This window comes from Oncorhynchus kisutch, linkage group LG14 (genome assembly GCF_002021735.2).
Source record: "Oncorhynchus kisutch isolate 150728-3 linkage group LG14, Okis_V2, whole genome shotgun sequence".
NCBI lineage: Eukaryota > Metazoa > Chordata > Actinopteri > Salmoniformes > Salmonidae > Oncorhynchus > Oncorhynchus kisutch.
Genome location: NC_034187.2, coordinates 72,243,642 through 72,260,598, shown reverse-complemented (window position 1 = coordinate 72,260,598; position 16,957 = coordinate 72,243,642). Strand labels below are relative to the sequence as shown.

The following is a 16,957-nucleotide window of genomic DNA, read 5'->3' as shown; positions in this document are numbered from 1 at the left end:
ACGTGATGTCATAGCGTCACGTTGTTTAAGTGTTCTTCGTGGTTTTTCGTCATTCAATAAAAGGTTGGATTCACACCACGCTACGCTTTGGTCTACTCCATACGACGATCGTGACAGAAGAACCCTTTTGGAACCCTTTTTCTAAGAGTGTATGTTAAGGCAGTAAAGACAGTTGCTGTTTCTGTAAGGGTGAATGTGGCTATAGTGAATTGGGTGTTGCATACTTTTTAATTAAAAGGTATGAACACCCTCTTACTAACCAACATATCACCCTTACAGAAACAGCAACTGTCTTTACTGCCTTAACATACACTCTTAGAAAAAAGGGTTCCAAAAGGGTTCTTCTGTCACGATCGTCGTATGGAGTAGACCAAAGCGTAGCGTGGTGTGAATCCAACCTTTTATTGAATGACGAAAAACCACGAAGAACACTTAAACAACGTGACGCTATGACATCACGTGCAGACACAGGCAACTACACATAGACAATAACCCACGAACTACAATACAACACAGGCTACCAAAATATGGTCCCAATCAGAGACAACGACAAACACCTGCCACTGGTTGAGAACCATATCAGGCCAAAACACATAGAAATAGACAACTAGACATACAACATAGAATGCCCACTCCTATCACACCCTGACCAAACAAAACATAGAAACAAACAATGCAAATCATGGTCAGAGTGTGACATCTTCGGCTATCCCATAGGACAAGCCTTTTTGGTTCCAAGTAGAACCCTTTTTTGGTTCCAGGTATAATTATTTCGGGTACCATGTAGAACACTGTGTGTAAAGTGGTTCTACATGGAACTCAAATGGGTTCTACCTGGAACCAAAAAGGGTTCTTCTAGATAGCACCTTTTTTCTAAGAGTGTAGGTAGCTGATTTGGTGCTTGGTGCCGAGATTACTCTACACTCCACACCTATATTAACAAATCTCTCAATTGTTATTTGTCCCTTTTTCTGGCCTGCTGGTTAATTTTCAGAGGAATGTGAGGAGCAGCCGTCACTTTAACACATGAATGGAGTTGTGAGGAGTGGGGAGGGCTGGGGAGGAACATGGAAGACTGGTACCCTATGCTCTATATAGATCCCTTTGGCCCCTGGTGAAATTAATATAGTGCACTTTAAAGGGAATTAGGGTAGCATTTGGGATGCATCCCAGAGCATATTGCCTCCGGCAGTGTAGGCTAAAATGAGGCTGGGTGGCTGGATGGATGACCCCTGCATGCCACTTGTTCTTGTTGATAGGGCCTTTTGATGTTTGGGGTGTGAATGGGTGAGGGTAAGCGGAAATACAATAGGTGAAATGTGAGGGACTCACTGTATTGATAGTGATAGTGGTGGTGGACAAGATTTGTTTATAGTCATTGTAACACTTGAAGGAGATTCCTTTGAATCGCAAAAGCTGAACAGTTGATTGAATTTCTGCCCTAATGCTTGTTGGAAAACTGTTTGACCCATGAACTCTGGAAAGTCAGGGCAATTAGCCCTAAAAAGCAAGGTTTACAAAAAGACGGAGTGGCTAACAATCCCTAGTAATGTTGGTGTGTTTAACAGTACTTTTCTTTTATTTATGTTGTGGTTCTCAAATCAGATGTTATTTGTCACATACACCGAATACAACAGGTGTAGACCTCACAGTGAAATGCTTACTGACAAGCCCTTAACCAATAACGCCAGTTAAAAAAGAAAAAACCAGTAACAATGAAAGCGCAGCATTAAAATAACAACCGCGGGGCTATTCTGCAGGTGTTAAGGTTGTTCAGGCTATGTATGTCCAACAGCAGCTTTTTGCTTTGACAGTAACAGCCAGGGATAGTGTGGTGTCGCTACCAGAAACATGCTGTTGCTGGATTTCAATGGAACCCATGTTATGTACAAACTAACGGCCACACAACCAAATATCTTATTTTCAAAACCTTCAGAGCTCTCGGACTTCAAGATGTGATGCAGATTCCCTAATCAATTACGCACCTAACATCTTCAATCTTAGAATGATGAACAGTCCATATCAGTTATTACTGTAATTTTAACCAATCTGCAATCTGAACCAATACTCATAAATGACTACACTATTGCATCAAGTGATTTCCAGTAAAGATTGGGTCTGTTTTAACAGATCAAATAGGAGTTATCAGTGAATAAGTAATTGACGATGAGCAGATGTTCGGGACGGAGACTCATTTAAATGTTACACAACCCTCTGTTCATTATGAGGTGGCAGTGTGTCAGTCTATTTTGACCCCCATCTGTAGAGGTGGCAGGTGTTCCTTCAGTCCCTCAAAGAGCAGGTTTTATATCCCTCCTCAAGTTAGTTGCTTGGTTTCCATGGAGATTCCCAACAGAAAGAGGCTTGTTTTGAGGGGCCTGGGCTGGGGAAGGGAAGGCTTTACTAGCTGGCTGCTCTCTGGTCTTCAGTTTGACTTGAAAAAAAGGGAAAATCAAGCCAACACAGAAAACAACCTAGCATTGTCTCCTGATTTTATGCAGGGTTTATAACAGTGATCTTCTCTGTGGATTAAGAAAGACTGGACTGTCCAAATCTCCCCAGCCATGCTCGGATCCTCTCAAATTGGTCATACTCTCTTTTTGAAATGAACCAATTTGAGGTACAGCATATCTAAAGATTTTATACACTGTACATTTAGAATTAGACGATCAGAAAAGTACCAATGCTTATAGGTCATTGACCTGAGACCCAACAGTAGATGTCTAGTTTACCTCAACAGAGTGCAGGAGCCATGATCAAAACATCAGCAACTGGGAAGTGTCCAACCAAGAGGTCTACTGTTCTACTTTATCTCTCCAGCCAGGCTTATGTTATCACTTTATCCATGCTAAGCCTCGGGTTAAAGAGACAAACTGTCTTAACCCCACAGCTTTCAGGCTGCTAAAAGGCTGCCAATTATATGTCTTATTCATAACTGTCAAACTCTCTTGCCAAACTTTGTCATATGGTGGCATTCAGGGCAATGACAGTGGTCTCGTCTGAAAAACAAGAGACTTGTACATTTCCAAAAGGGTGGGTTTGGTTAACAAACTACATTCCACGTATTGCGCTTGAAACTGTCATGACAGATTCTGTGGTATACTGGTACAAAGGTATTCGCTTCGACTGGTGTTGTGTTTCAACTGTAATGTGGGTGTATTTAAATGTTTCAACAAGGGATGATTAACGTGGCGGTAAAGCTGCAAAACAGGCTTTATTCTTCTTCATCCTGAGAGAACAGAGAAGTTGAGGGGGACTAAACTCAAGGAGCATATAAACCACTGGCTTTGTTTATCGGTTCATGTTCCACCTTTACTGTTGTTCTATACCTCTGTGTTATAACACCTTTACCCCTGTGTTATAACACCTTTACCTCTGTGTTACAACACCTTTACCTCTGTGTTATAACACCTTTACCTCTGTGTTATAACACCTTTACCTCTGTGTCATAACACCTTTACCCCTGTGTCATAACACCTTTACCTCTGTGTTATAACACCTTTACCTCTGTGTCATAACACCTTTACCTCTGTGTCATAACACCTTTACCTCTGTGTCATAACACCTTTACCTCTGTGTTATAACACCTTTACCTCTGTGTTATAACACCTTTACCTCTGTGTTATAACACCTTTACCTCTGTGTCATAACACCTTTACCTCTGTGTTATAACACCTTTACCTCTGTGTTATAACACATTTACCTCTGTGTTATAACACCTTTACCTCTGTGTCATAACACCTTTACCCCTGTGTTATAACACCTTTACCTCTGTGTCATAACACCTTTACCTCGGTGTTATAACACCATTACCTCTGTGTTATAACACCTTTATCTCTGCGTTATAACACCTTTACCTCTGTGTCATAACACCTTTACCTCTGTGTCATAACACCTTTACCTCTGTGTTATAACACCTTTACCTCTGTGTTATAACACCTTTACCTCTGTGTTATAACCCTTTACCTCTGTGTTATACACCTTTACCTCTGTTGTTATAACACCTTTACCTCTGTGTATACCCTGCAGGTGGTAGAAGCACGGTGGCTAGGAAAACTTCCCTAGAAAGGTCAAAACCTAGGAAGAAACCTAGAGAGGAACCAGGCTATGTGGGGTGGCCAGTCCTCTTCTGGCTGTGCCGGGTGGAGATTATAACAGAACATGGCCAAGATGTTCAAATGTTCATAAATGACCAGCATGGTCCAATAATAATAAGGCAGAACAGTTGAAACTGGAGCAGCAGCACAGCCAGGTGGACTGGGGACAGCAAGGAGTCATAATGTCAGGTAGTCATGAGGCATGGTCCTAGGGCTCAGGTCCCCCGAGAGAGAGAAAGAAAGAGAGAAAGAGAGAATTAGAGAGAGCACACTTAAATTCACACAGGACACCGAATAGGACAGGAGAAGTACTCCAGATATAACAAACTGACCCTAGCCCCCCGACACATAAACTACTGCAGCATAAATACTGGAGGCTGAGACAGGAGGGGTTAGGAGACACTGTGGCCCCATCCGAGGACACCCCAGGACAGGGCCAAACAGGAAGGATATAACCCCACCCACTTTGCCAAAGCACAGCCCCCACACCACTAGAGGGATATCTTCAACCACCAACTTACCATCCTGAGACAAGGCTGAGTATAGCCCACAAAGATCTCCGCCACGGCACAACCCAAGGGGGGGGCGTCAACCCAACCTCTGTTATAAAACATTTTCCTTTGTGTTATAACACATTTATATCTGTGTTATAACACCTTTACCTCTGTGTTAACACCTTGACCGCTGTATTATAACACATTCATCTCTGTTATAACACATTTTCCTCTATGTTATAACACATGTATCTCTGTGTTATAACACCTTTAACTCTTTGTCATAACAAATGTATCTGTGTGTTATAACACCTTTTCCTCTGTTATATCACATTTTCCTGTGTTATATCACCTTTACCTCCATGTTATAAACACCTTTAACTCTGTGTTATAACACATTTAGCTCTGTTGTAACACATTTTCATCTGTGTTATAACAGCTTTACCTCTGTGTTATTACACATTGACCTCTGTGTTATAACACCTTTACCTCTATGTTATAACACATTTATCTCTGTGTCATAAAACATTAACCTCTGTGGTTATAACACATGTATCTCTGTGTTTATAACACCTTTAACTCTGTGTCATAACAAAGTTATCTCTGTGTTATAACACATTTACTCTACGTTATAACACATGTATCTCTATGTTATAACACAATTACCTCTTTGTTATAACACCTTTACCTCCATGTATAACACTTTTACCTTTGTGTAATACACATTTATCGTACATATAATTTGATTGCAACACATTTTCCTCTGTGTTATAACAGCTTTACCTCTGTGTTATTAACACCTTGACCTCTGTGTTATGCCTGAATCTATAGTAATAGAACAGCAAATGTATGGAAGTAGAAAAGAGGAATGCTGATGAATAATGAAATGAACATTCATAGATTTAAAGATAGGAGAAGCCCAAGCGTATATGCCCTGTGCTTACGCTTCATCTTTGTAGAGTATTTTGACTTGTGACTTTTGACAGTATTGTGCGACAGTTATCCAGGTTTTCAAAGTTACAATCGCTCCTAGCAGGGTTATGGGTGTGCGTGTGTGCTTGCGTGTGTGCATGTGTTTGCATAAGTGTGTGTCTGTGCTTACTTACCCCACACAACGGAGGAATTTAATGGGCTATTTTGCAGTCCAATAACGAGTATGCATTCGAATGTATTCAATCTGGGCGATGGTTCTCAGTGCTAATTTAAAGCAGACAATGATGATGCTAAATGCCACATTTACAGTTATTGTGTTGAGAATACATTGTCTGCATTGTGTGCTTTGTAATGCTATGATGATTGGCTAGGGTGGACTTGGATTGGGTTGGGCGGGGGGGGGGGGGGTATATTTCCATACATACTACAGACTCCCATCACCGACCCCCCACCCACCTACACACAGCCGCCCCCCACCCCAGATTTACTTTTTCAGTTGAAATCAAAGTACAATCTAAAATTCTTAAATTCTTGCAGACACTATATGAAAATGATAGCAGTACACAAGAGATCTTACTGAGGAAATGTTCATTGGAACTGTATCTGAGCCAAGCCTTTAAATAACATTAGGATAATAAGGCATTATAAAATGCCAGTGATGGTTCTTTCACGAGGATAATCTGACATCAAGTCTTGACATGTTATGCTCCATTCTCAACCATATCCATTGTGAAAGGATTTTGTTAGCCTCATCTATATAGGCTACTTTGTGATTCACTTGAGATAAATTTCCTGGCTCAAGGCTTTTGGGGGTTGGGGAGGGGGGGGGGGCTTGAGCAAGTTGTTGGGGTCATATTAGCTAGTGAAATACAAAGTAAATCTATTGTCACTGACTACAAAGCCTTGGATTCATTCTAAAGAACATGTGATAAACAGAATATCAATGACATGTATAAAACAAAAAGAAAGTGTTAAATGTAAATATTTTATAATTATAAATCTTATTGTCAAAACGGATAGATCTAACAGTCATTTCAAAATAGTTTCTGAGAAATCACTTACCATCCTACTTTTGAAATACGCAGACATTAATACAAATATGTTAATTATATTTAGATTTCTGCGCCATGAATGAAAATAATATGTATTGGATTAATGGATTATCCATTTTAATTTGATAATTTACATATTTCATTATTATTTCCAAAATTCATACTATTTAAAGCTGTGGACTATCTCTCACGTGTGCAGTTGGCATCTCACGTTTGGATGAAGCAGTGAAACAGAGCACCCTCGAAGGAGCGCTTTGGGAGAATCACCCCTGACACAACCCAAGCCACTGGTCCTTGAACCTGACCTTATGGGCCCAGAGGCGAGCTTGTCACCCCCGCTTCCCCGCTGATGTATTGTCAACGAATAGTTTTCAATGGCCGGATAGATCGACTGGTCCATCAAATACACTTTCCTTGCTGCCCAGCTTTCCCCCCGTGGTGCTGCTGGTTTTGACACTGAGACAAAACCGAGAGAGAACTATGAATGATAAAGAACCAAGGAGGGCAAAAGGAGGCGGTTAGTCTTGTAGTCGGGAGGAATGCGGAAATGTTCCTGCTCTGTGTCAAACTTCTCTGAAGGGGGTCAAGGCACATTCAGCCAGCGTGGGAAAGCGAAGAAGAGACGGAGCTCACAGACAAAATTTGAAAAAAAGAGCGTTAAAACAGGAAAAAAAAAATTAGAAGAGCATGGCTTGGAGAATATATCAAGCTTTTGTCCTATGACCTCCCCAAAAAAGTTGCAGTAGGAACTGTGTTTTTCTGTAAGGAATACGCCCCCCCCCCCCCCCCCCCCCCCCCCACACACACAACCCCGGTATTATAGTTACTGCTTTGCTTGAGCTGCAGTTGAAGAGGTGGTAGTTAACTGCTGAGGGATGGGGGTTAGAGAAGCGTGCACCATCCGACTACCTGTGTGGGATATATGATGTGCTGTGTGTTAGTTTGAACATTTATCCAAAGGAGGGATGTTTCATCATTTCATGGACACGGCCAATGTTGCAACTTTCACTGATAACATGAAACGAGGTAGGCTGAAATGTTGATATTTTACTTTTTGTGTTAGAAACATGTATTTTGCATGCATGTCCTTATTGTGTTATTTTACCAATTCAATTGCTGCACATCATTTTTCATTAATGTAGACTACAAAAAAAAAAATAACACATTCAATTAAAATAAAAAATCTGCTGTGCAAAAAACTGCGATAAAATTGCATTATTACACCATAACTATTAATGACATGGAAAGGGAGAGATATGTGTTTAAATGGACTATAGGAAGTTTAGACAATACAACTCGGTAAACAACCACGTGCTCGCAACAGTTTGTCGCCTATAATAAACCATAATTATTAGACTGGTCACATTTGAAAAACGATATCGTAGCCTGGATATTTTTGTGCATATGATATAGTAATTCTGCTTTATATTTTACATTCTGTTCTTTCAAGTTATTTTGCTTTTGTTTCTAACTCATTCGTCTACAAATCCCTCATTATACGCATGAACATAAGTATTACGTTATTGTTGTATTATGGACTGATTTATGCACTTAGAGAACGCATGTAAAAGTGATCAGATGTAAATGTCCTTGTTTTAGAGATGCCAGATGTTGTGTGAGGTTGCTAGAAGGACATGAGGTTCATGCGCGTAATGAAGTGGGAGTGGATCAAGTCGAACGCATTGGGGGTTCTAGTGTTCATAGTCGGAATGATGACACAATGTTGTAGCCTACCTGAACCTCCGTTTGACCAAACATTAGGCAGACATATAAGATGTTTACCTCTGCAACCTCTGTCTTCCTCTAATTTAGGCATTGCAAGTGCCAACAACTCTGTTATGTGAGGATGGCTTTGTAAAAACCCTGGCTCTTCACATTCGTCGGGATTCCCCGCAATATTCTCAACAAGAAAACAAATCCGCAAAAATGGACAATGAAAGTGTAGCACAAAGATACGAGCCCGTCGCCGAGATTGGCGAAGGTGCTTACGGAAAGGTGTACAAGGCACGAGATTTGAAGAACGCGGGACGCTTTGTAGCCCTAAAAAGAGTTCGGGTACAGACGGAGGAGGAAGGGATGCCCCTCTCGACCATCCGTGAGGTGGCGGTACTGAGGCAACTGGAGGCATTCGAACACCCCAACGTGGTCAGGTAAGCAGAGATGGAACTGGGAGAGGGGGGTGCATTTAACAAGGGCCTCTCCTCTACCAGGAGTTCCATTATCTCTTCATGCTCTTATAACTCCTGGTATTTCTCTCTTTAAATGGCTGCATAATGTCTATATACACTGAGTGTACAAAACATGCCTAATATTGAGTTGCAGCCCCCACCCTTTTGCCTTCAAAATAGCCCAAATTCTTCAGGGCATGGACTCTACAAGGCTTCAAAAGCGTTCCACAGAGATGCTGGCCCATGCTGACTCCAATGCTTCCCACAGTTGTGTCAAGTTGGCTGGATGTCCTTTGGGTGGTGGACCATTCTTGATACACACAGGAAACTGTTGAGCTTGAAAAACCTGCAGCGTTGCAGTTCTTGACACAAACTGGTGCACCTGGCACCTACTGTACTACCATCCATACCACGTTCAAAGGCACTTAAGTCTTTTGTCTTGCCTATTCACCCTCTGAATGGCACACACACACAATCCATGTCTCAAGGCTTAAAAACCTTTCTTTAACCTGTCTCCTCCCCTTCATCTGGACTGATTGAAGTGGATTGAAGTGACATCAATAAGGGATCACAGCTTTAACCTGGATTCACCTGGTCTGTCTATGTCATATTGTTTTGTACACTCAGTGTATATATTTTGCATATGTCAGGTATACATCTATATAATGTCAGATATACATCTATATAATGTCAGATATACAGTATCTGCCTCCATGGGATGTATTGCAGAGTCTTATGGAGTTGTCTTATTGACATTCGGAAAAGCTGTGGTTTTGTAACTATAAACACCTTTTGATACTGGTGTTACTATAAGGCCTCACAGTGGAGGTGTCATAATACATAACAGTCAAACAGGGAAATGGTTCCAGTTGCTTTTCCACCATTTATTTTTCATATGGGGAATTTTAGAAACTCTGAAAACACGGGGTGTGTTTCATGTAGGCTTACCCTGGTGTGATGGTTTGATAACCATGTCAATATCTATTAGACAAGCTGATAATCAATATATTCAGCTCCTATTTATGCTCAGTTTCGAAAAATGCTAATTAGCATCAAAGTAAACATCATGCAAGACTACAAATCCCTGCAAGCTCCTGCACGTAATCTCCAGCTGAAACCTTTGCTAGCAGGTGTTGTGTCAATTTAAAAGTTGCACAAGACAGTTCACAGAATTGTCAATTGAGAAAAATGTTGATAATATATTTATTACTAAATGTACATACCATTAGATAGTTAATCCAGAGATTATTACCTTCGCCTCGATTCGGCAGTCTTGCTCAGATCATCATATCAGGTAATTAGCATTTCATTTTTGAGGGGTAAATACAGGCGAATACATTGATAAAAGTCAGCTTGTCCTAGAGAGATTTACATGGTTATCTAAACGTCACGTCAGGGTAAACCTACAGGAAACACAGCCCTTATTTGAAGTGTTTCTAAAATCCCCTATTGGGAAAATGAATGGTGGAAAAACAATTGGAACCATTTCCCTTTTTGACCTCTAGGATTTATGGGTATTATGGATCAAACTGTAGTAATACAACTTGATGGATTTTTTGTGTGCAGTACCTGTGACAAACATTCTTGGGTGATATCTGTTCACTAGATTAGTCATGGGTAAAGTCATTCCCATTGCTGGTTATAGTGACATTTCCCCAAAAAGTGAATGAACTGCGGTTAGGAATGAATAAGAAGAAAGAAGAGATACTGTATTCAGCTGATTTTGCCCCATTCCAGTATCCTACAAGAGTTGGGGATATAAACAGTGTTGTTTTTAGTCATCCAGGCCACAAGACAACATAAAAAGGTTGTTATGCTTGCAGCTGTAGACTCCCATGGGTCAGTTTGGATGTCAGTCCGGTCCACGTCATTCGGACCTCGTCATTTACCGGCCTTGCTCAAGGTCTAACCTTGCCATTAAGCTTTTGAGTGCTTTTGGATTAAAAGCTTAATGGAAACGTTTTAATAATACAAATGTTATTCTCTGTCCTGCTGGTCCCACCACAGCCTCAAAGTGCATCATTATTCTCTTAAACTGAATAAATGAATAGATTCTCAATTGAGATTTCACGTATCGAAGGTTCCCCAGATTGAGTTTCATGAAATGACAACACAAAATGTGCCCTGACTCCCTATACTTTATGGTATGCATCTAATCTGTCTATTCTGTTAGGTTGTGGTTCCCTACACTTTTAGAATAAAATAATTCCAAAGGGCTTCTTTGGCTGTCCCCATAGGAGAATCCATTTTGGTTCCAGGAAGAACCCTTTTTCGATTGAGGTAGAACCCATTTGGGTTCCATGTGGAAAGGGTTTTACATGTAACCCAAAAGGGTAATACCTGGAACCAAAAATGGCTCTTCAAAGGGTTATCCTATGGGAACAGCTGAAGAACCCTTTTAGGGACTAGATAGCACTTTTTCTCTAAGAGTGTATACATAAGCCCAAGTTTGAATCCACACCAAAGGGGGTCTGGTCTGGTCTATATCTATAAAGCTAAACAGCATGGGAGCGAGCCGACACTGAGCAGGATGCATTCTGGACCTACTGTGTAACTACAGGCCTGCCAGGCCCTGGATGTTTTAGAATGACACCCATTAGTCATCCCATATGTTCAGTGTCTGGCGAGAGGCTGCATTGTAGCAGAACAATCACGGTTCTGAGGAGCATTTAACCTTGCGTTTCCAACCGGGAGGCTCACTCGTTCCGTGAGATCATGGGCGTATGGTTATAATACTTTGAAAGAATAACTCCTTACAAACCTTTGATAACAGTACAAGGGGGGCGTGGCGAGGTGCATCAAAAGAAAAGGACAACTTTCCTTAAGAGTTGGTGGGGCGGTTTTCCCATGCTTCAAAACAATTCACAGAGATTACACAGACATGAACTGCAATTTTACTGTTATTACTGCAGTGCTGTTGACTTTCGAAATATTTGAGGAAATTGAAATATGGATTTCACTGTAAATATTAAATATTTTAAATTAAATATAAGAATTACTGCATGAACCAACAGCGTCTGGTGGTTAGTCATGGGCAGTCCCTGCTTCAGTTGCCATGGCGCATCACACGTTGCCGTGGTGCTCCTGGAGGAATGTTTGTTGTGGTCCTCGGCTCTTTGAGGAAGACACTGGCCGTCTTCTCTAGGTTTTTCACCAAAGTTAGCCCCTGACACAACTGCAAGAATAATCTGGATGTTGGGGCTCGTTTTGTTTCTCTGTAAAAATACAACCACAAGTTGATGTATTGTGTTGGATGCTCAGGAGTTGCCAAGGGTTTCCCTCATAAAAGTCATATAATGTAGCTACAACATTATTATTGGCCTTGTCAGGATATAGGCTGAAGGATAGGTTTAGTTTTGTGTTCAGAAATCAAAACATGCCTGAAGGAATTAGGTCATAACTACGTTCGCTTGATGAATCACATTTTCTTAGACCTGAAGAGTTGCATTTGCTCCCAGATGTATTGGCTAAGACTTTAGCTCAGTGGGCCAAGGGGACTTGTGGTATGCAGGAGACCTGGATTCGAACCCTGGTAGGTTGCAGTTGCATGTTTTTAAGAACGAGAATTCCAATTCAATTTCTTTGACAAGGAGTTCAACTCTCAAGTGATCTTGTTGTGGTTACTGGACTGTACCATTCCACACATACTCTAAAAGCAGTGTAATTTCACTGGACTAATGGCAAGGAGATCATGTTGCCAAAATGTTGATCATTCAGGAGTAAGGAGTCATTTCAGATTGGTTCCTTTCGTTTAGCCAACAACGCCCCAGTAGGTTAAAGCATTTCTCGCATTCTTTCAAACTGTTAGTAAAACTAGCCTGGACAGTTACCTGACACTATAAAGGAATTTCTTCCCTAACTGAATCTTGATGGTTTAAATAGATTAGATCTCTCTCAGGTTTGGAAGGATACTAGAGATCCTATCAAGTGTGCTTTCTCCATATTTCAGAAGGCAGTTTGTACTGGAAAAATATGGTTTGTCATAGATGTTGAAAAAAACATCCCTTTTTCAGGACCCAGTCTTTCAAAGATAATTAATAAAAATCCAAATAACTTCACAGATCTTCATTGTAAAGGGTTTAAACACTGTTTCCCATGCACAAACAATTAATGAACATGCACCCGTGGAAGGGTCGTTAAGACACTAACAGCTTACAGACGGTAGGCAATTAAGGTCACAGTTTATGAAAACTTAGGGCACTAACGAGGCCTTTCTACTGACTCTGAAAAACACCAAAAGAAAGATGGCCAGGGTCCCTGCTCATCTGTGTGAACGTACCTTAGGCATGCTGCAAGGAGGCATGAGGACTGCAGATGTGGCCAGGGCAATAAATTGCAATGTCCGTACTGTGAGGTGCCTAAGACAGCACTACAGGGAGACAGCTACAGGGAGACAGCTGATCGTCCTCGCAGTGGCAGACCACTTGTAACAACACCTGCACAGGATCGGTACATCCGAACATCACACCTGAGGGACAGGAACAGAATGGCAACAACAACTGCCCGAGTTACACCAGGAACGCGCAACCCCTCTATCAGTGCTCAGACTGTTCGCAATAGGCTGAGAGAGGCTGGACTGAGGGCTTGTAGCCTGTTGTAAGGCAGGTCCTCACCAGACATCACCGGCAACAACGTCGCCTATCGGCACAAGCCCACCGTCGCTGGACCAGACAGGGCTGGCAAAAAGTGTTCTTCACTGACGAGTCGCAGTTTTGTCTCACCAGGGGTGATGGGCAGATTCGTGTTCATCGTCGAAGGAATGAGTGTTACACCGAGGCCTGTACTCGATTTGGAGGTGGAGGATCCGTCATGGTCTGGGGCGGTGTGTCACAGCATCATCGGACTGAGCTTGTTGTCATTGCAGGCAATCTCAATGCTGTGTGTTACAGGGAAGACATCCTCCTCCCTCATCAAATCAAATCAAATTTTATTTGTTACATACACATGGTTAGCAGATGTTAATGTGAGTGTAGCAAAATTCTTGTGCTTCTAGTTCTGACAATGCAGTATTAACCAACGAGTAATCTAACCTAACAATTCCACAACTACTTTATACACACAAGTGTAAAGGGATGAAGAATATGTACATAAAAATATATGAATGAGGGATGGTACAGAATGGCATAGGCAAGATGCATTAGATGGTATAGAGTACAGTATATACATATGAGATGAGTAATGTAGGGTATGTAAACATAAAAGTGGCATAGTTTAAAGTGGCTAGTGATACATGTATTACATAAAGATGGCACAATGCAGTAGATGGTATAGGGTACAGTATATACATATGAGATGAGTTTTGTAGGCTATGTAAACATGATATTAAGTGGCATTGTTTAAAGTGGCTAGTGGTACATTTTTACATACATTTTTACATTATTAAAGTGGCTGGAGTTGAGTCAGTATGCTGGCAGCAGCCACTCGATGTTAACAGTCTGATGGCCTTGAGATAGAAGCTGTTTTTCAGTCTCTCGGTCCCTGCTTTGATGCACCTGTACTGACCTCGCCTTCTGGATGATAGCGGGGTGAACAGGCAGTGGCTCGGGTGGTTATTGTCCTTGATGATCTTTATGGCCTTACTGTGACATCGGGTGGTGTAGGTGTCCTGGAGGGCAGGTAGTTTGCCCCCGGTGATGCGTTGTGCAGACCTCACTACCCTCTGGAGAGCCTTACGGTTGTGGGCGGAGCAGTTGCGGTACCAGGCGGATTCTCTCGATTGTGCATCTGAAGGCGCTGCTGCGCAACACGCTGTCTGTGTGGGTGGACCAATTCAGTGTGTCCTTGATGTGTACATCGAGGAACTTAAAAGTTACTACCCTCTCCACTACTGTCCCGTCGATGTGGATGGGGGGGTGTTCCCTCTGCTGTTTCCTGAAGTCCACGATCATCTCCTTTGTTTTGTTGAGTGTGAGGTTATTTTCCTGACACCACACTCCGAGGGCCCTCACCTCCTCCCTGTAGGCCGTCTCGTCGTTGTTGGTAATCAAGCCTACCACTGTAGTGTCATCTGCAAACTTGATGATTGAGTTGGAGGCGTGCATGGTCACGCAGTCGAGGATGAACAGGGAGTATAGGAGAGGGCTAAGAACGCACCCTTGTGGGGCCCCAGTGTTGAAGATCAGCGGGGTGGAGATGTTGTTACCTACCCTCACCACCTGGAGGGCGGCCCATCAGGAAGTCCAGTACCCAGAGAGACCCATGGTCTCGAGCTTGATGATGAGTTTGGAGGGTACTATGGTGTTAAATGCTGAGCTGTAGTCGATGAACAGCATTCTCACATAGGTATTCCTTTCGTCCAGATGGGTTAGGGCAGTGTGCAGTGTGGTTGCAATTGCGTCGGCTGTGTACCTATTGGGGCGGTAAGCAAATTGGAGTGGGTATAGGGTGTCAGGTAGGGTGGAGGTGATATGGTCCTTGACTAGTATCTCAAAGCACTTCATGATGACGGAAGTGAGTGCTACGGGGCTCTAGTCAATTAGCTCAGTTACCGTAGCTTTCTTGGGTACAGGAACAATGGTGGCCCTCTTGAACATTGTTATTCCTCTAAAAGTAAAGACAGATGATTTATGGCACTTATAACCTCTACTGACTTATTTTTTATTTTATTTAACCTTTATTTAACTAGGCAAGTCAGTTAAGAACAAATTCTTATTTACATTGACGGCTTACACTGGCCAAACCCTAATCCGGACAACGCTGGGCCAATTGTACGCCGCCCTATGGGTTGTGATACAGCCTGGGAACGAACCAGTGTCTGTTGTGATGCCTCTTGCACTGTGATGCAGTGCCTTAGACCGCCGCGCCACTCGGGAGCCTTAATGAATTACAAACAAACCTTTTATAAACCCTTTTTTAAACATTTTATAGATTAGAATTTTATATAAGTGTTATCATAATATCAGACTCACATAACAATGCTAAGCAGCAGTATTTACTCTCCTCCTCTGCCTCTCTCTCTGCAGACTGTTCGATGTGTGTACTGTGTCTCGGACCGACCGCGAGACCAAGCTGACCCTGGTCTTTGAGCATGTTGACCAGGACCTGACCACATACCTAGAGAAAGCCCCTGATCCTGGGGTGCCACCTGAAACTATCAAGGTGAGTCTGACATTACTGCTGGGATTGATACAGATCTCGGATCAGATTACCCTTACTTAATACCCTTCCCTAATGGAGGAAAGATTTTAGTGTCTAGGGGCAAATTCTCAGTTGAATTGTAAATTGTACTCATTAGGTCTATGAATAGAGTGCATTTGGAAAGTATTCAGACCCATTGACTTGTTCCACATTTTGTTACATTACGGCCTTATTCTGAAATGGATTAAAATATTTTTTTCCCCTCATCAATTTACACACAATACCCCATAATGACAAAGCAAAAACAGTTTTTTGCAAATTTATAATAAAAAACACTGAAAATATCAAATTTACAAGTATTCAGACCCTTTACTCAGTACTTTGTTGAAGCCCCTTTGGCGGTAATTTGGCACTCTACTTGGGTATGACGCTACAAGCTTGGCACACCTGTATTTGGGGAGTTTCTCCCATTACTCTCTACAGACCCTCTCAAGCTCTGTCAGGTTGGATGGGGAGTGTCGGTGCACAGCTATTTTCAAGTCTCTCCAGAGATATTTGATCTGGTTCAAGTCCGGGCTCTGGCTGGGCCACTCAAGGGCGTTCAGAGACTTGTCCCGAAGCCACTCCTGCATTGTCGTGGCTGTGTGCTTTGGGTCGTTGTCCTGTTTGAAGGTGAACCTTCACCCCAGTCTGAGGTCCTGAGCGCTCTGGAGCAGGCTTTCATCAAGGATCTCTCTCTCTGCTCCGTTCATCTTTCCCTCAATCCAAACTAGTCTCCCAGTCCCTGTTGCTGAAAAACATCCCCACAGCATTATGCTGCACCCACCATGCATTACCGTATGGATGGTGACAGGTTCCTCCAGATGTGACACTTGGCATTCAGGCCAAAGAGTTCAATCTTGGTTTCAACAGACCAGAGAATTATTTTTCTCACGGTCTTTTGGCAAGCGGGCTATCATGTGCCTTTTACTGAGGAGTAGCCTCCGTCTGGCCACTCTACCATAAAGGCCTGATTGGTGGAGTGCTGCAGAGATGGTTGTTCTTCTGGAAGGTTCTCCCATCTCCACAGAAGAACTCTGCAGCTCTGTCAGAGTGACCATTGGGTTCTTGGTCACCTCCCTGACCAAGGCCTTTTT

General features: G+C 42.3%; 1 protein-coding gene across 2 annotated transcripts in view; it reads left to right on the top strand.

Annotated features, from left to right (window-relative positions):
* Window positions 1-7,405: 7,405 nt before the first annotated feature.
* LOC109904398 (cyclin-dependent kinase 6) overlaps window positions 7,406-16,957 on the top strand; it is a 63,734-nt gene continuing 54,182 nt past the window's right edge. Inside the window, exons 1-3 of one of the 2 annotated variants that reach the window (XM_031788897.1) lie at window positions 7,406-7,602; window positions 8,389-8,726; window positions 15,707-15,842. In XM_031788897.1, coding sequence (XP_031644757.1) covers window positions 8,503-8,726; window positions 15,707-15,842 — 360 coding nt within the window. In that variant the 5' untranslated portion in view covers window positions 7,406-7,602; window positions 8,389-8,502. Of the gene's footprint in view, window positions 7,603-8,235; window positions 8,727-15,706; window positions 15,843-16,957 lie in introns of those variants that run through there. The other variant, XM_031788898.1, reaches the window with a different exon arrangement.